General features: G+C 42.1%; 1 protein-coding gene across 1 annotated transcript in view; it reads left to right on the plus strand.

The window, feature by feature from the left end:
• Nucleotides 1–20,508, plus strand: part of UBE3C (ubiquitin protein ligase E3C) — a 172,590-nt gene that overhangs the window by 136,607 nt on the left and 15,475 nt on the right. The window contains exons 19-22 of the mRNA XM_034760009.1: nucleotides 52–264; nucleotides 18,297–18,485; nucleotides 18,598–18,664; nucleotides 20,149–20,279. Of these exons, the coding sequence (XP_034615900.1) occupies nucleotides 52–264; nucleotides 18,297–18,485; nucleotides 18,598–18,664; nucleotides 20,149–20,279 (600 nt within the window). The remainder of the gene's footprint in view (nucleotides 1–51; nucleotides 265–18,296; nucleotides 18,486–18,597; nucleotides 18,665–20,148; nucleotides 20,280–20,508) is intronic.

Consider the following 20,508-nt stretch of genomic DNA (forward strand, 5'->3'; position numbering starts at 1 on the left):
AGTACCCATAATGAACGCTAATGTAGTTTTCTTAATTGTTTTTATTCTTAGGCACTGTATGAAAATATGCTGGTAGAGCTGCCATTTGCTAGTTTTTTCCTCTCAAAGTTGCTGGGGACAAGTGCTGATGTGGACATTCATCATCTGGCTTCATTAGATCCAGAAATGTACAAAAATTTGCTTTTTCTCAAGAGCTACGAAGGGGATGTAGAAGAACTTGGGCTAAACTTTACTGTGGTGAATAATGACCTTGGGGAGGCACAGGTAAGTGTGGCATTTTTTCCCCTTCCCAGCTTGACAAGTTAATCATTAATTTCCCTACTACATTCGTATTTGGATGTAAAAGTGATAAGGCACAGGTGTAACAAGTGCTGTTTGTGCAACTTTAAGTAAAGAGGCACAGTGATTCTGACTATTTCAATATTTGGAGTAAATAATAACTGATCCTGTACTTATCAAAAACACAAAAAAGACTCTCATTTGTGTCAGCTTTGCTTATTTGTTGATAAAAAGTCTGATAGTTCTAGTAGTAAATTGCCCCAAATATCCTAGTCAATTTCTTGAACAAAGTATTTTATAATAGTAGGAATACTTCCTAATACGCTGTGTATATTTTTCCTCACTGAGTATCTCCAATGCTGCGTCTTCTGCTGTTCTGATCTTCCCCAAGTAGTAAGTGTTGGAAACTGACCTGATTTTTGTCAATTTCACTGCTGCCCACAAGGTTCTGAACAGCAAAGCTATGAACAGCAGCAGAATCACAAGAGCAGTCTATCTGCATGCTTCTCATGCAGATTTTTCAATTAACACTCCAGTATCGGGATATCCTTTAGTTCTCAAGCTTCAGCAAAGGAGTGATTGCTCTTCTTTGTTAAGTGCTTTGAGATCTACCCATGAAAAGCGCTATATAAGATAGATGGTATTTTTACATCTCCCGCATTACTTATAATCGCTCCAAAATAGCAGTCTTCACAGTTTTGTAATATATAGCAGCATCCTCTTTCAGGGTCTGATGTTAGCTTGTACCTCTTCTATAAGAAAGGAGGCCAAACAGATAACTTGGGACCCTTCTTCACACTTAGATGTAGTAAGCCTCATAGTTTTTCACTAAATAGTGACCAGGTAGATCGCTGGGTCCTCTTCATTTCTCAGCTCAGACAGGGAAAGCCTGAGTTTAGTGGTAGCCTGGCTAATGAAACGGTTAATGAGCCTCTGCAGCAGCCACTCCGGGAATTTGTAACTCTTGGTTCCAGTGCTCCTTCTTGCAGCAAGTCTGGGTTCTGGTACTTTTGGCGTACTGCTTAATCTTGCTGCTGTTGTTTCTACTGTTCCATCATCCATTTCTCTTCCTTTTGCAGGATCTTAGAACCTGACACCCTGTTACATTCTTAAAGTAATATCTTCAAATTTGGGGATCATAAATCACATTGAAAGGTGGCCAATTTTCTAACATAAATAATAGTTCATGTAAAATGTAATCCATTAACATTTATTTCTGGATTACACATCAATATGCTGAGATTTGTGAGTTATGCATGTCTGTATAACAACATCCAAAATTGAAAGCAGTGATCCAATATACTGTTGTTTGGGAAATCATTTTCTCAATTGTATCCATCTACAAATGTTCATGTCAAGTGTTTTGCAGTTACCTTAGAACTGTCCAGTCAGTGGACTTAGTTTTATCACTTATTGATACCTGATTGCTAAGGTCACCAGATATGCAAAGTGGTTGCCTCTACTTATAAACATGAGTGTTTGTGATAATAAGCTGCTATTTGTTTTGTTTTAAGTATTAGTCCAATAGCATGAATTATTCCTTTCAGAGCATTTAAAAATTGAGGGTTTAATAATACAACAAAAACCAATTCAACACCCAATTCAAAAAGTTGTTATTTCATGGAAGGATTCCAGTCTCTGATCTATTATAACACATCTGGTCCATCTGTACTCAGAAAGTCAGCCAAACATCCAGTGGAGAACGCAGAGCAACAAGCAGCTGGAGAGATTAAAAACAAAAAGCTGCCAGAAGGAGCATTGAGGAAGATTCTTCTTGATGGAGATGCTGCCAGCTCTAACTATTAATACAAAAAAATTATACCCAAGTGCATTCTTGTCAAGCAGTTTGAATTCAAATTCTCTACCAAGGGGGTGCAGTTAATAGTAACAAGGGTTTTGATTGTTAATTGTAGAATATCTTTAAAAGAAAGGTTGAACATAAAATGCACTTCTGAGTAACTAACTGAAATTCTGTCAGGTTGTTTAAAATTGAGTGTTCTTGTTTATACTTGGATAAAGAACATTTTAGCCTTGAAGAATGAGACCCCCTGGATTTTAGTGTAATTGCTGCAGGACTAATTGATTTTTTAATTATCTTCTGCATTTGAGTATTGAGGTTTTTTCTAGTTTTACTTTAGTATGCTAATAAACCTCATATAGACAAATACATTCTGTCCTGTGTTTGATCACCAGAGCTTGCTTAAGCATTGAGTACTAATTAACTGTATTAAGGTAAGGCTAATTCACTTTGTCTGGAAAAGAGCTGAGTATTTAATTTATACTATATGTCGAGTGTACATTATCTCTAGTTTTCAGCTAAACAACCACTTTAGTTCCTAATGAATTAGTGCCTAATAAATGCACCATAAATCTACCATTGTAAATAGCTGTCTTCATAACAGTGCCCACCCAGCAGCTGTGGCACAGACATTATCTACAGTGAAAGTCACTTTCAGTAAGGATTCTATCAGCAAGAGAGGTTGGAATTCTATTACCAACATATTAGGTCCAGTCCAACAAGGTGTTAAATGCTCTCAGTTCTCATGGACTTTCAGTCAACTTGAGGTTGCACTCATTAGGATTTCTAGTTAGGAGAAGGAACACTGTACCAGGCCATTTGAAATAGCAGTAGCTCCTGATAAAGAGCTAGCTCCTGACACTGACACTGGCCTGGTTTTTCACTGGGGGCTCAAGTGCACAAAATGGCAGCCAGTAAAAAAAGTCTCACGGGAAAAGGCTCCTCCCAAATAGCTATGTATATTGACTCTAATTCTTTCTGTACTTTAACTCCTGGTTTGGCAGCTAAGAAACTAAAAACTCTTGTAAAATGCTCAGAACATAAGGATGAGACTAAGTTCAAACAGTCTTTAAAAAAAAAAAATAGGAAAACTCTTTCCTCTTCCTCAGAGTCCTCTTTGTCCAATGAGGAAAGTGAACTCCGTCATTTGTTTTGCTAAGAGTTTGAGTCTTCCAGCTAAAGGAGACTTTTTCCCCTTTTAGACCACACACAGGGTAGAAGGTATGATAGATATGACAATATCTTGGACAAACCTTATTGAATTAAGTTTTGTAGGAGTTCATTGTATTAGAAATGCAAATGTTTATGTACTGTGGATGGTGTATGTATTTCCACAGGAGGGGAGACCACAGCCTTCCAGGAACTAAGCTCAGTATGGGGTGGTTAGGCAGCACCTCCAGAGAGCTGGCAGCGTCTGGAGGGAGGCTTGCATCTACTTGTTCAGACTGGATTCTTCAGGGACCAACAGACAAAGGGAGAATGTTTGATTAAATAGCCTGAGTTAAAACTGGCTCACGTCTTTTTTTCTGATCCAGCAGACAAACAGCACCTCTGGTCCAAGGGGGGGTCCCAGTCCTTAGGGAAGAGTTGGAGGGTCTTTGGCCCACTGAGATCATACAAGATTTGGTGGCTAGTTTTGAATAAAAACTGTTATGAACTGGTGATCACAGGAATACCCCCTGTGTGGGGTTTGAAGTACTAATCACCAACCAGAGCCCTAGTTGGAGGTGATCTCTGGAAGCTTTGTTAATGTGTGTAGGTTCTTTTGTTGTTCAAATGTTTTCTTTGTAATGCTTTTACCTTAAGAACAAAAGTGCTTGCTTAGAAAGAACTATGTGGTAACTTGTATGTGCTGGGAATTACACTGATTACCATCACTGAGGAGAGAAGCGAAGCAAGCCTGCTTAGGCACTCAACTTTTGGGGAATAATACAGTGTAGGAATGGAACTCTTCAACCTGGAAATATCCCAGTCCCAAGGGAGAGACAGACATGTATTCACCCAAGAGAGGTGATGGCTGAGGAGCCTGCTGGACCATCAAGGGGGAATCAGGTCCTCTGAGCTGTGACAGAAGATTCTCTGAGGAAGAATTTTGAGGCCTCAGAAGTTGCTATGAAAGCTTCTGTCGCCACAGAAAAGGAACAAATTAGTGCATCAGAGTCGCTTCTTCTCGTCAATGGTCAGCTGCCTCTGGTTCAGGAGTCTGGTTTTGGGCTGGCAGTGTGGGGCATGGGCATGGTGGCAGTGCAGCCCCTCCTTTCTCCTTCAACACTCATGCAGCTGGTTATCAATCCAGATACATATGTCAGTGTACATTTCCAAGCCCATGGGAGGCTCCATGTGGGCTAATTTGTCCTTGGCTTCCTCACTCAGCTCAATTCAGAACTGGTATAGTAGGACTGCCTCACTCGATTCCATGTCTGCCAGTGGAAATGTGCTGCATAGGATCATAGTCAAGCCCTGACCCTGTCAGAGCTTCCAAGGATGGCTTTGGCCATGTGCGTAGGATGGAGATCACTGAAGATGGTGGAGAAGGCCTGGAGGAAGGATCCCCAACACTGTCAACATCACATCATCTGGCTCCAGCAGGGGAGAGAACCAGTCCAAGACTTCTCCTGTCAGCAGGCTGATTACCTTGTTAGCCTGGTCGGGGGTTAGGTCCAGGGTTTGGAGCATAAAGACAGGGGACTCTGACAGCATTCCATTTTTGCCAACTACAAGTTTCATACCTAGTTCCATCCTGCACTGATGACAGCCTCCCAAAACCCTGCAGCTACTGATATGGTCCAATGACTTCACCACATTCAGAAGCAGCTGAAGGGTCAACTCAACAAAACAAAGGAAGTCTATAAGAAGCATGTGGACTGTCAGAAAAAGAAAAGCACAACTGGACAAAAGGTGTTCTATCCTCCAACCACTCCATATGGGCAGGCTGTCTCACAAGGTGGATCACCAATATCATGGGCCATATCAGATCTGCTAGTGGATTAACCATGTAGCCTTTAAACTTCAGCTACCTAAGTCCCTTAAAATACATCCTGTTTTTCACATCTCGCTCCTGAAACTGCACACAGAGAACCTGTTATCTGGTCATGTATAGCCACCACCTCTGCCTCTTAAGGTCCTGGGACATGAAGAGTATGTCAATGCCATTCCGGGCTCCAAACTCAGACAAGGCAAGTTGTGGTACTTGGTGGACTGGGAGGAATACAGCCCTGAAGAGTGTTTGCCAGTCACATTCATGCCCCATAACTGTTGGAGGTCTTTCACAGGACCCATCCTGATAAGCCTGATCAGGCAACATTTGAGGGCGGGCAGTGGTATGAGGCTCTGTGGGGCTAGAACCTGGATGAGCTAGTCACTGAGTGCTGCATCCACACCACCACCCAATGGCTCTGACAGAGCACTGTTTTTATAAGACTGTGAGCCTTGTGGGATCAAGCGCCATTGGATGTCCTGTCCATGGAGGTCCTGACTGGCAGAGCCTACTCTGTTCCTTGATTGGCCCAGGCACACTATTCAAGGCCTATGGGAAACACCTGTAGTCTGTCTGTGCAACTAGGTGGCTTGCTGCTGCACACAGACCTTGCTGCACACTCCTGATATCTTGCCTTGCTCCTGATTTCTGGCCCCAGCCCTGCTCCTGATACATAGCCTTACTTCTGTTTCATGGTTCCCTGCTCCAGTCCTGACACCCCTCCCTGACTCTGGTCTATTAACCTTACTATGGTTGACTCCCTTGACACTGAACTGATGCAGCTCATCAACTTTGACTTCAGCCTGACTCTATAGCATCACACTAGTACAGACTGGTGCTTCCGGCTTTGACCCTCTAGACTGAACTCAGACCATGTTCCCTTTAGCCCAAGTATTTTAGCATGCTAGCTTGACGAGAGCTACCCACCACTGAGAAGCACACTCCCAGCTGCAGGATAGACATACCCTCAAAGAGTGCTCTTTCATAGCTCTCTGGTAAGATTGGAACTGAGGTAGAAAGATCCACCTTAGGTTACCTGACCCCCTGCAAATCCAACAATGCTAACTTAAGATGACCACTTCCTCCCCTCACGACGACGTGTAGAGGGGACATTTACCTTTCTTAAAATACGTATTTCCCCTCTCTGCCCCCAGAATGCCCCAAACACCCTTTCTTCCACCATCTCTGGTGGAGGGGCCAGATTTACACCAGCAGAAAGTTCCTCTGCGCAGGGGGACTTCTCCACCAGCTGCCTCCAGTTGCTTTAAGGCCTTTTTGCACCACAAATTGTCCTCACAGAACTCGGAGAGTCTTGCTCTTGGATTTATGCACCAGAAGTCAGAGCTTTTTTTCCTTTCTGGCACTTGGAAGAAAGGCTTACTAACTTACAGTACGCAGAACAATATGAAATACAGGATCTCAGAAAGAAACCTATCAAACAAGGAACAAAGTCTCATCCAAATAAATAAAATTCATTGTTTGACCTATGGCCTCCCAGCAGGTAAGTGTTCAGAAGCTTCTATACTTATGTGAAAAGCACATAAAAAGCCAGACGTTATCATTTGAGCACTTTAAGAAACACGGAGGGAAGGAGTTGTTTCAGGCAGGATGGTATCTCAGTTTTAATTGAAACTGTAGTTGACATCCCAAAGGCCTGATCTGGAATATAGAACCACATGAGGAAACTTCAGTTTAATAACCGTAGCATCCTGTTTTTAGTCCTGCCATTGGACTATTTTTATGATTTTCACTGAGCCTTCATAATTGTATTTTAAAGTAAAATCTCTTGATTATTTCAGTGCCATTCCTTAACATGTCTGGAAATCTCTTTGCAGTGGGCATACCATATTGTTATTGAATTGAATTATGCTCACTTGAGCAATTCTATTGCCAGTTCCAGACATGAGGAAATAATTCAGAGGTCTACACCGATGGACTTAAAAAAAATTTGGGGGGCAAATCTAAAATAATTATTCACACCTTCAAAGTGTCTAGCTTCATAAAACAAATGAAAGTTTCGAATTTTGTTTTTGCTTTACCTGTAGGAATATTAATGTGAATTAAGCAAGCTGTTGTTTTTTTCCCTGAACATGTTTTCTCTCTAAAAAACACATTACATAGGGGTATTGAACTTTTATCGAGATAAATGTCTGAGATCAATTATCAGTTGATAGTTTTAAACTGGTGGCTTTGTTCTTTTTTTATTCCACCTAGATTTTTTGTTATAGTTTTAAAGAAGCACACAGTTTCAAGACATGAAATAGAGTTCTTTTAACCTACTGAACCCACATTGTATATTATGCCTATTATCCACAGAGTAATGATTTTCTTCAGACCAATTTCTTTTGAAGTTTAAATGTATTGTTTTGGTAAAGAACCTTTTAAAGTACTTAGGAAGATTTTTGCAAGTTTTTTAACTTTGACATATTCAAAATGAAAATTAAAGCCGTTTCTGTAAGTGTGCCCTTTTTGAGATGCTTTCCACTGAGACTTCATACATAAGTACCCACACTGTTATCTTGCACCATCTAGTGGCAAAAGTTGAACAGACAGAAAAGGCAACAACATAGCCTGTCTTAAAGATCTATCAGCCTATCATGTCATTGCTAATGGAGGGTGTCTGATATACACCCAGGCGAGTAGTATAGCTTTCAAAGTTGAGTGGCAGGTCTACAGTAGTCCCATTTGAAATTCTAACTAAATAAAGGATGGGTTAAAACTAAACTACACCTATATCCACGAAAACTTTTTTGTCAGCCCACACTTTGCCCCTTATGCAAAATATCTTTGGGTCTTCCTGGCATCGTGTGCCTTGTATGTCTGTCAAATCAGTCCTACCAGTCACAGAATAAGACCTCACTGTTTGAGTACAGATAATAAAATTGATCCCTTGTTGGTTGGAACACTAGGAACATGTAGTTAGAAAAATCTCCAAGGATCTTCTTTTCATGCAAATGTCTTTACTTTTGTCTGTGGTATCACAGTTGTTTGCCATGGAAATGTTACTGTGTCAGAAGCAAGATTATTTATTGCTGTTAAAGAAGAAATAGGAGCCAGGGAACTTATTAGGAAACCAGGATTCTGTTTTTTTTACATTTATTTATTTAGATTTTTAAAATACATCTATAGGTGCCCATGCAGCATGCTCGGCACCTAGCTCATAGACTGAAAATTACAGTGTAAATCTAGATAAAGGGCTGTCCATAACTATATCCACTTCAAACTACACGGCCCTGAATAGAGAAGGGGAAAAGTTGGGCTTTTCAGCATGCCGGGATGGTTAACAAATCCAGGCTCTGGTGCACCAAGTGCAGGAGTGAGTTCCAAATTCAAGGAATCCTCACAGAGGATGCCCTGCCAATTGCTATTCAGGGAGCTCTAGCACAAGTGTTTTCATTGATCTCAACTATCTTGTAGTAAAGATTAGGGAAGAGGAGAGCTAATAGAAAAAGTGATACACAAATGGAATAGTAGCTAAAGATTTGTTTATGTACAGAATTTGAAAAAGTCATGAGACATCTATTGGTCTTTATTAAAACAAACAAAGCACCTTTGCAAGATGGGTGCAAACAAACACATATTTAATATGGCCAAATGCAATGTAAGCTATACTTTCAAGATTAGGAATTGTATTCTATAAAGCAGTGACTCTGAGAAGGACTCTGAAACCTAGCGAGGGGAGTGGGTCTCAGAGCTCAGGCCCCAGCCCAAGCAGGAATGGTTACACTGCTATTTTTAGTTCCATAGCACGAGCCTGGGTCAGTTGACCCAGGCTCTGAGAGTTGTTTTCTTGCAGGGTAAATATACCCTAAAAGAGCTCAATCTACTTAGTTTATTAGACAGAAGGTTGAGACGTGACTTGATAACAGTCTGTAGGTTCCCACATAGAGAGACAGTATCTAACGAGGGCCCTCTTTAGATTAGCAGATGAAGATATAATCAAATGGCTTGTAGCTGAATTCAACAAAATTAAAATTGGAAATAAGACACCCATTGTTAACAGTGAGGGTAATTAACCTTGGCACAGATTACCAAAGTATGTGGTAAATACTTCATCAATATGTGAAGTCTTTAAATCAAGATTGTCTCTTTCTAAAAACTATGTTCTAATTCAACTACAAATGTATTGGGCTAGATGCTGGAATAACTGGATTGAATTCTGTGGCATGTGTTGTTCAGGAGGTCAGACTATCAGACCATAATGATCCCTTCTGGCCTTAAAAATCTATGAATCAATAAAAATAATGCTGCTAAAGCTATACAGATTATCATATTAGCACTCTTCATTGTGTGTAGTACTAGAACATCTTATAGCATGAGATAGTATATTACATAAAGAAGCCATTTTTATTAACTCTTTGGACCTGTGTGTCCAAAGCTGTGACCACTAGCACCAGTTCAAAATGCAGTGGAGGGTAGTGTCTGGAAAATATTTGTGTACCAGAAGGGAATTTACCTATCAAATCAAACACTTTTAAAATGGTTAGGGAATGTTTACACTGCAAGTGAAGGTTCAATTATAGCACAGGTAGGCATACTTATATTAGCTTTAATCTAGCTAGCAGAGGTAACAATAATACTGTACATCATGGGGTAGTACAGGCTAAAAACCATGGTACAAGTCTCGTGTGGGGACACTGGATATGTACTCTTGTTGCTAGCCTGTGCTGAAACCCATGCCACTAAGCCTTCACTGTTGTTACCTGTGTTAACTAAATTAAAGCATAGGTGTGTCTACCACTGCTGCAATCACACCTTTACTTGTAGCATAGACATAACCTTAGGCTACATCTTCTCTTAGAAGCGTAGATGGGGGGGAGGGAGGTTCCCAGCTCACATTTATGTATCCACACTAGCTCTGCTTGAGCTAGAGTTCTAAAAATAGCAGGGTAGCTATGGTAGCATGGGCAGCAGCTTGGGCTAGCTACCCTAAGTACGTTCCTACATGGACCCCCAGGTATGTACTCGGCAGCTAGCCTGAGCCACTGCCCATGTTACTGCAGCTACACTGCTATTTTTAGCATGCTAACTTGAGCAGAGCTAGCGCAGGTATGTCTGTGTGAGTTGGGAATTGCAACTTCCAGCTCCAAGTGTAGATCTAGTCTTAGGGTAGGTATGTCTACACTGGAACTGCAGGTATAACTTCATGCTCAGGTAGTCATAGAATCGTAGGACTGGAAGGGACCTCGAGAGGTCATCTAGTCCAGCCCCTGCATATCCAGACTAGCTCTGATTGACTTAGCATGCTAAAAATAACAGTGTGGTTGAGTCTGCACAGGTAGCAGGACAGACTAGCCACCCGAATACATGCTTAGGGTCTCATATGAGATTATAAACGAGGTGGCTAGCCTGTCCTGCTGCCTGTGCCACCACAGTTACATTGCTATTTTTAGCGCACTTGATCAGAGCTAGTGTGTGTATGTGTATCCAAGCTGGAAATTACATCAGCCCCAATGTAGGAATAACCTTAGAGTCAGATAGTTTCTAAAAGCATCCCCAACCCTAACAATCACCACTGTTTGGTTGCTCGTTCAGCAAAATTATTCTCCTTTCGTGAAGGATAATATTAAAAGATTAATGGCCTTACTTCAATCCTGCTGTATTTGGAATATTTCAGCATCCATACTGGAACCCATTTTATATCTTACTGATAATATAGTATATCCATTTGCAAATCAATAGTTTTGCATGCCAAAGTAGTTTGATAAGCTTATTTATTTGTAGGATTTTTTAGTACAGTAACAAAACCTTCAAGTATTGTCCCTGTGGGTTCTCCACTTCAGGTGTCGGTGCATCCTAGCACTGTTGATTGGAGATTTTCGGTAGCAGTATCTGGTCGGGCGTGTGCATACGCAGTAGCAGTCTCGCAGCACCGCTGTTACCTCATCGAGCACGCGAATGCCCCCGACCCCTTCAGTTCCTTCTCAACTGTCCTCAGCTTGAGACGGAGTCCATTAGCGGTGTCACTGTAAACCTTCCAATAAGATTAGATTAAGTTAGCTTAGTTTTTACCCTTGTTTATTAACAATCTGTTACTTACTTAGTATAGTTAGAGTTAATTAAATCTAGTTAGATAGCGATTAAAAAACCAACTTTCATTTCCCGTCCCCCAATTTTCACCGGGGGCGTCTCAAATATGCCTGGCTCCCCAGGCTTTAAAAAATGCACTTCATGTAAGGACACGATGCCAATCTCCAATTGTCACTCCCTTTGTGTCCGATACTTAGGTGAGTCGCACATACCGCAGAAGTGCGCTCACTGTAACAATCTTAAAGCTAGAGCAAGGAGAGATAGGGATCTCTGCCTTAAACTTATTCTAATGGAGAAAGCCTTCACTCCAACATCAGACCCCGGACAAACTGCGACAAGGGACTCCCCGGACGCATCCTCCATGGACAGACTAGATGCCAACACCTCTATAAAATCGAGGAAAAGGGCCATGTCTCCACCGAGCCGAGAACAGTTATAAAAGAAACGGTCTCTGGTGAGATCTCTGCCCGCGGTGCCGACCTCCTCCAGAGTAAGCACTTTTGACGCACTGGGCTGCTCCAGGACCTCTGCTTGCAGGATAAAAGAGTTGAGTAGCAGGCACAAAGCAGCATCCTCCTCCATGGCACCAACTACCCCTGCAAAGGGCACAGTACCACAACCTTAACCACCTGTGATGGCGTCCCCTCTGGCACTGAGCTCATTGGCTCCAACTGCAAAACCTCCGAGACCTGCATCCGCAGCACCTAAGAAGGCTACACACAAAAAGTCTGCATCAGTTTCGCTTCCACCTAAAGAGGTGGCACAGAAGGATACAGCATTGTATACGTCGGCACCGATTCCCCTTATGCACTCATCAAACATGCAAGTGTCCTCTGCACCCGGATCTCCACTGCTTGGCATTGCCTGCTCTCTGGTACTGATGGCACCTGAATTTCCTATTGTTCAACCTTTTTTTCGAGGAGGATGATACACAGGAGGCAGTTTTCTCTTCTGGACACTCCTCCCCAGCAGACACTGAACCTCATTATAGACCATGGGAACAGAATACCAGGGATCTGCTCCCATGGCTCGTAACCCATGGATGTGCCTTCCCATGCCATTTCCCATTCAATTGCTGCAATGGGACCAATGGGCAGCCTACAGGTCTCAATTCCACAGACCACCTACTTCTCAGAGGAAACCCATACGCTCTACAACGACATCAGTATCCAAACCTTCTGAGGTAAGGGAGAGGGAAGAAGACCACAGAACGAGAGACATCCCCAGCTCACAATTCTTCTTCTTCCCCTGATGAAGCAGCTATGCCCCCGCCTCCCACTACTACAGATGACTTAAAGCACTTTCAGAGCTATTCCGACAGGTGGCACAGAGTCAGAACATTCCTCTTGGGGAGATACCAGGGACACAACACCAACTCCTCAAGATCTTACACATTTCTTCCATGACGAAGATAGCATTGCCCAAAAATGACGCTTTGATGGAACCTGCAGAAACAGTGTGACAAACATGTGCCACACTTCCCCCTCCCCCCTCCAAACAATAAGCATACGGACAGGAAATACCAAGTGGCAAATAGAGATATGGATTTCCTCTTCGCACACATACAACCTAACACCTTAGTAGTGGAGGCAATTAACCAATGGGGCAAACAATCTCAATTCAAATCCACGCCCCTAGAGAAGGACTGGATGAGATTAAACCTCTTGGAGCGCAAAGAGGTTTAATCTTCATCAACTCTTCCATTTCACACGGCCAATTACACAGAGTTACTTGCCAGCTCTGACCACGACAATTATACCAAATTGAATGATTTCGTCCAGGATATTCCAGAGGGAAAAAAAGAACACTTCCAAGGCTATCATCACCAAGGGCCAACTTATTGCTAGAACAGAGCTGCAGGCATCCCTTGACGTGGCAGACACAACAGCATTCACGACGGTGACAGCCATAGTTGCATGCAGGGCATCATGGTTACACTCATTGGGTATCCCAAGGGAACTTTAGAACAGGGTAGAAGACCTTCCCTTCAATAGGGAAAAGCTCTTCTCTGCTAAGACGGATGAGGTCCTCCATTCCATGAAAGACTGTAGAGCGACACTGTGGACCCTTGGGATCTACACGCTCCCTAACAGGCTTTACAACCGTAACAGGGACAACACATCGCAGTGCCAATAGAGACCATATGACAATCAGAGACAAAGGCACAGACCACAGAAACATCACCCTAACCAATCTCAGGCCGCGACATCCCAAGCGCCACCAAACAAGATGCGATTTTGAAACGTTGGTCAAGGGTCTGACTGACTTTCCCCGACCACCAGCGTTATCAGCTTTGACCATTTTACCAAATGTAAGCCTCTATCACCATGGACCATTGGGTTTTAGAGATCATTCGAACAAGTTATACCATCCCCTTTACCTCCGTCCCACCTACCCACCTCCCTTCCCCGTCCCTCTTCAGGGACCCTTTTCACTAGCATCTATTGAGACAAGAAGTACATCATCTACAATTAGGGGCCATGGAACAAGTTCCACCACAACACAGAGGGAAGAGATTTTATTCCCATTACTTCCTGACCCAAAAGAAAAATGGGGGTGGAGACCCATACTAGATCTCAGAAAACTCAACAAATTTGTCCGTACCCACAGATTCAAAATGATCACACTGAACTTGATCATTCCTGTGCTGGAAGAAGGGGACTGGTTCTCAGCCCTTGACCTACAAGATGCGTATTTCCACATTACCATCCATCCCCCTCACAGATGATTCCTACGATTCACAGTGGGACAAAACCTCTGCCATTCAGACTGTCAAAGGCTCCACAAGTGTTTACCAAAATCCTAGCGGTGGTAGATGCTCATTTGTGAGACAGGAAATATTGATATTCCCATACTTAGACGATTGCCTGCTAAAAGGCACCACACTGACAGATGCATTATGAATTACCGTATATACTCGTTCATTAGCCCGTTCGTTTATAAGCTGACCCCCCACCCCCAAATGGATAGGTAAAAATAGCAAAAACTGTATGACCCTTTCATAAGCCGACCCTCTATTTCACAGGTTGGAAAACTTTGGCTCCTGGCCCATCAGGGTAAGCTGTTGGCAGGTCGGAACGTTTTGTTTACTTGGCGTGTCTGCAGGCATGGAGCCCCTCCAGGTAAACAAAACAACAATGTATTAGAATTCAATTCAATGATTTCATAAAGTTTAAACTCATCAAATGTTGGTGTAGACCCATTTATAAGCCGACCCCTGCTCTTTGATGCGTCACTTTTTTATCAAAAATATTTGGTTTATGAACGAGTATATACGGTACTCGACAAACCATCTCTCTCTTTCACTCCCTGGGGCTACAAATCAACGAAAAGAAATCTCCCTTAACTCCTGTACAACAATTAGACTTCATAGGAGCGCACCTGGACTCAGTGGAGGCCAAAGCATCAACGCCGATGCCCCGATTCATAGCAATGACCTCCCTCATATCGGTGGTCTCAGGCAGCCCATGGGTGTCTGCATGCACCTGCCTACAACTTTTAGGACATAAGGCAGTCACCACTTGCGTTGTAAAATACGCCAGGCTACACATGTGCTGCCTTGAAGGATGGCTGAGCTCAGTATATATCCCACAAAAGCACAGCCTAAACAAAAGACTCACACCGACCCCCAAGGTTCTACATTCACTCCGAAGGTGGACAAACCCAATAGATGTTTGCTTAGGCATCCCGTTTCAGCAGGATCCGCCATCCATACAATTCACAACAGATACCTCACTGATCAGATGGAGAGCTCACCTAAACAAGTATACCATCCAAGGCACGTGGTCCCCCACGGAAACACATTTACAGATAAATCTGCTCAAATTACATGCGGTCTGCAACGCATGCCTACATTTCCTCCCTCTTATACAAGACAAAACGATAAGGTTCCTGACGGACAACATTGCGTATACGTTCTATATAAACCACCCGGGTGAAGCACATCCCACTCCTTATGCACAGAGGCCTTAAAACTATGGAACTGGTTCATAAAACACATCACTATTACAGCAGCATACCTCCCGGGTTGGCTGAACATAATGGGGACACATTAAGCAGACAGTTTTTCTAAGAGCACGAATGGGAACAGAACGACGAAATAACACATCATATTTTTCACAGGTGGGGATCCCCATATATAGACCTGTTCGTGACGCCAGCAAACCAGAAATGCCCGAAGTTTTGCTCGTGAGCATGATCCCTAGGGGATGCTTCAAATGGAACGCTTCTTTCCTATACGCATTCCCACCGATACCGCTAATCTCCAGAGTAATACACAAAATATGAACCGACAGGGCCAAAATAATACTCATAGTACTGACATGGCCCAGATAGACTTGGTTTCCTTACCTGACACGCATGGCGAGCTGTACATCATTCACTCTCCCTTGCCTATGGAATCTTCTCTCGGAGGAGGACAGTCAAGTCCTCTATCTGGACCCAGCAAAACTTCACCTGAAGGCGTGGCTCCTTTATGGCTCCACCACGATGAACTAACCTGTTCAGAACAAATAAAACAAGTGTTGTTAAACAGCAGGAAACACAACATGCGTACTGCTTCCCTCCAAAAATGGAAAAGTGTCTTCCTATGGTGCCAGAACATACAAATATCTGCAAGCCAGGCACCACTTCCACTAATCCTGGAATATTTATTATCCTTAAAGAACTCAGGGCTTGTTATGAGCTCGCTTAGAGTTCATCTCACTACCATCACGGCCTTCCATCAACAGGTAAACGGCACCTCAATGTTCACTCACCCGATTACTAAGCCATTTCTAATGGGCATGCAAAACATGTACCCAGACATCCGAGAACCTACGCCAGCATGGGGCTTAAATCTCGTTCTCAAAAGTCGAACTATTAGCCACATGCTCATTACTTCACTTATCTATGAAAGTGGCATTCCCGGTTGCCAGTACATCAGCACGAAGAGTCAAAAAGATTGGGGCTCTCATGGCTCACCCCCCATACACAATATTCTTCAAGGATAAAGTAACACTTAGAACACATCCTAAGTTTATGCCCAAAGTATCATCTTCGTTCCACCTCAACCAACCAATTCACTTAGCTACATTTAATCCAAAACCACATACTAACGCTCAAGAGACAGTCCTGTACACATTAGATGTTTGCTGTGCCTTGGCCTTTTATCTGGACAGAACAAAGCCCTCCCGAAAATCTCCTAGACTTTTTGTGTTGACATCAGAACGATCAAAGGGCTCTGCCATATCTATGCAAAGTTTATCTAAATGAATATCCAACTATATCTATATGTGCTATTCACTACACAACACGGAAGTCCTTCCGGGCATCAGAGCCCACTCGACAAGAGCTTTATCTACCTCCATAGCATTCCTCCACAATGTGCCCATTCTAGACATCTGCAGGGCAGCCACCTGCGCCTCCGAACACACATTCACAAACCACTACGCAATTACTCTCGGTTCAAGCTCCGACACAAGACTAGGCCTCACTGTACTAGCCTCAGCAACGAACTCAACTACGAAGTCCCTTCTGTCCTCATGAAAGCACTGTTCTACATTCACCTGAAGTGGAGCACCCACAGGAACAGCACTCAAAGAAGAAGAGATTACTCACCTTGTGCAGTAACTGAGGTTCTTCGAGATGTGTCCCCTTGTGGGTGCTCCACTACTCACCCTTCTCCCCTCTACTTCAGAGTACAAGCTAAACACTCAATGGTAGAGAAGGAACTGAAGGGGTTGGGGCGTGTGCGTGCTAGATGAGGCACCAGTAGTGCCACAAGACTGCTACTGCGCACCCCCAACCAGACACTGCTACCGAAAATCTGCAATCAACGGCGCCAGGACTCACTTCATACCACAAGGGGAAACCTCTCGAAGAACCTCAGTAACCGCACAAGGTGAGTAACCTTCTCTTTTCAATATGATGAAAAATTATGGGCCTGTTTTTTCAGAGATGCGGAGCATCCACAACTCTCATTCATTTAAGTTGGAATTGTGGATGCTCAGCATCTCTGAAAAATCAGGCCCATAATTTTTCATCACTTCACAATTTTGATATAAGCCTGATGTAGAGAAATGTTGAACACCCACAACTCCCATTCACTTAGGTTAGAGTTGTGGGTGCTCAACATCTCTCTAAATCAGGCCTATATCAAAATCGTTACTTTTGGCCAGCAGGAATTGGGATTTCCTTATTGTAATGTGATGTTGCAGAATGCACTAGTACCAGTGTTCTCTTTACCAAACAGTTAAGCTAGAACAGCACAGTCCAGCCAAACTGAGCCTTTTTAACTGCTTCCTGAGGGGAACTCTGAGATTCATACACTTGTGGAAGCTACTCCTGTTCCCAGGGATAAATATCCATGGTGAAAGCCTCGCCCCACTGAAGTCAATGGCAAAGCTCCCATGAACTTTAACAGGCTCAGGATTTTGCCATCAGTCTCTAGCTCAATGGTTCTCAAACCGTGGGTCGGGACCCCAAAGTGGGTCACGACCCCATTTTAATGGGATCACCAGGAGTGTCTTAGATTTGCTGAGGCCCAGGGACGAAGCTGAAGCCCGAGCCCCACCACCTGAGGCCAAAGCCTGAGGGTTTCAGCCCTGTGTATTGGGACTCAGGTTACAGGCCTCCCGCCTGGGGTTGAAGCCCTTGGGCTTCAGCTTTGCCTCCTTCCCTTCCCCCCCCCCCCCTTGGGGTAGTGGGGCTCGGGCAGGCTCAGGCTTTGGTCTTGAGGGTCATGTAGTAATTTTTATTGTCAGAGGGGTGTCGCGGTGCAATGAAGTTTGAGAACCACTGCTCTAGCTGATTCATAATACTCTATTTAGTATTTTACACCTACATTCTTCCTAGAAGTGGAGTTTCTGACACCTCCCAGCCCCAATTACTTTATGGTAATTAGGCACAGGTGTGTATATATGTATGTATACCCAGTTTTACACAAGCACAACTGGAGGTCGGGCTGAAAAATCAGGTCCTGTGATACCTCATATCTTATACCACAATTTGTACTCCTATATATATATCAATATGTAGTAATACAGCCTCATGATATTCTTTTCTCCAATTTCAATGATTTTATAATATGTTTGTTATTTTCAAGTATGTAAGTCATGTCCTTGAGTTTTCTGTGGCTCATTTTTGGAAGCATAAGTTTTCCATTTACGTGCAATATATAGAATTAGTGTTTTTACCAGGATTATGAACAAATACATATTTTTATGTTTACAGGTGGTTGAACTGAAGCCAGGTGGAAAGGATATTCCTGTCACCAGTGCAAACAGAATAGCCTACATCCATCTTGTAGCAGACTACAGACTAAACAAACAGATTAGACAACATTGCCTTGCATTTCGACAGGGTCTTGCCAATGTTGTTAACCTCGAATGTCTTAGGATGTTTGATCAGCAAGAAATACAGGTACTTCTGTTTAGCTATGTTGGAGAAGCGTTTGCTTAATAATGATTTCAAAACTGAAAAAATTGTTCAATTTCTACTTCAAATCTAATCATCTAATTTTCACCACATGCAGGTTTTGATTTCTGGTGCCCAGGTTCCCATTAGTCTGGATGACCTTAAATCCTTCACAAACTATTCAGGCAAGTATATCACAACTACACAAATGAGCTATCATGGCTGATTCACAAATAAAGAATTAAAAAAAAAAATTCTCTGTTTTCATCCTAAAGCATCATCTTAGAAGAGGAGATAGAGCCCAATCTTGCCCTTTTGATGTCAGTGGCAAGGCTCTCAAAATGAGAGGCCTTTGGATTCCCTGAATTTAAGAGGGTTGGAAAAAATAAGATCAGATTTATCAAATGTGGGTAACTAGAGTTACACAGATAAACCCATGTTTAGGTACCTAGGTATAAATAAGTGAGCACTGCAGTTTTCTTTGACTTCAATAGGAGTTGGGAGGCTCAACAGCTCTGACAATAAGGACCCAAGTGACTTTAGATTTCTGTTTCAACCAACGCGTTCAGATACTTACCGTTGAAGGAGTCAAGAGGGATAATTCTTCCGCCCTTAATATGCGAGCTACCCATTGAAAACACTAGTCCTCAGTGAAAGGCTTTGCTCAGGGTTGCAGAATTGGACGATACATAAATGTCAATGCACATTTTAAAAACTGATTTTGTCTGTATTGTATTCACCCTTTCCTGGGTATATTGATTTATAGGAAATATACAGTCATACTCACCCATTCCCATTACTCTTTCTGTCCTACCTCTTTATAATAATTATTGCATAATCAGTTGTGAAAATGACTAAACAAATTTGGTTCAAACCCATTTATCATGCTCATTTGTCTCATACCCATCTCAGAAAAGATGTCTTGAATTAATATTTTAAGTCTGCTAAAAGTATTTTATTTCTGAGTAATTCTTTGAATCTCCATTTTAATCATAAAGAAATGCTTTTCTCAGTATTCTGCACAGCGAAGTTTTCTTGCATATTATGATTTTACCCAAGTCCAGGAATGTATTTTGTGCAGTGAAATGTTCTTCCATTATAAAAAGACAAATTAAATCACACATTGCATGGCAATTCTGTGCATTGTCAATTCATTAGTACCAAAGTACAATCAATCTTTTTTCTTTCTACCAATGAATATTCAATTATAGCCGTATAAAAGCATATTATGATTGTATAAATGGCTACCTTTGAATATCCTAGCTATTGCTGTCAGTAGGCTTTCAATATTATCATTTTTCATTTTTTTTTTCAATTATTTTTACTTTCCTTTAAAAGAATTGTTACTAGTAGTGTTACTGCAAAGGGAGCCAGAATTTTTTTTTAAAATGAGATTCATCCTGGAAAAGTGCAATTAATAGGACTGGAAGAAAATGATGCAAAACAAAGATACTAAGGAAGGGAGAAGTTTGTGAAACTAATGTCCAAAGAGGCATGCAGGTGATAGTGAACAGCAAATCAGATGAATTGGCATGATGCTTTTAATTTCTTTCAACCTGACTAGAACTGATAGGATAGTCTCTAAAATGATGTATTAAAAATAGTTTGTCTACTTGCGTATTGTATAAAACTGATTTTTCTTTTAAAATGTTTTAAAATTGTATTATAGGTGGATACACTGCAGACCATCCTGTAATTAAAATATTTTGGAGAGTTGTGGAAAGCTTCACTGATGAAGAGAAACGCAAACTACTCAAGTTTGTAACAAGCTGTTCTCGACCTCCTCTGTTGGGTTTTAAGGTACACACCTTGCTGAATTTTGATTAAAATTAATTACATGGCTTTGATTAGAGTGCTTGTCCAGACTACTAGTAGTATCCAATTATCACAGAAACAAACTGGCTGGTTTAAAATATGGACATTTATATCTTTGGGAATTAAGAAAACGCAAGAAAAAAGTCTGTTTATAACCACAATTGCTACTTAAACATTTGCAAATGTGCATAATGAGTATAGTTAATCATATAGC

This window comes from Trachemys scripta, chromosome 2 (assembly GCF_013100865.1).
Source record: "Trachemys scripta elegans isolate TJP31775 chromosome 2, CAS_Tse_1.0, whole genome shotgun sequence".
NCBI classification, from domain to species: Eukaryota; Metazoa; Chordata; order Testudines; family Emydidae; genus Trachemys; species Trachemys scripta.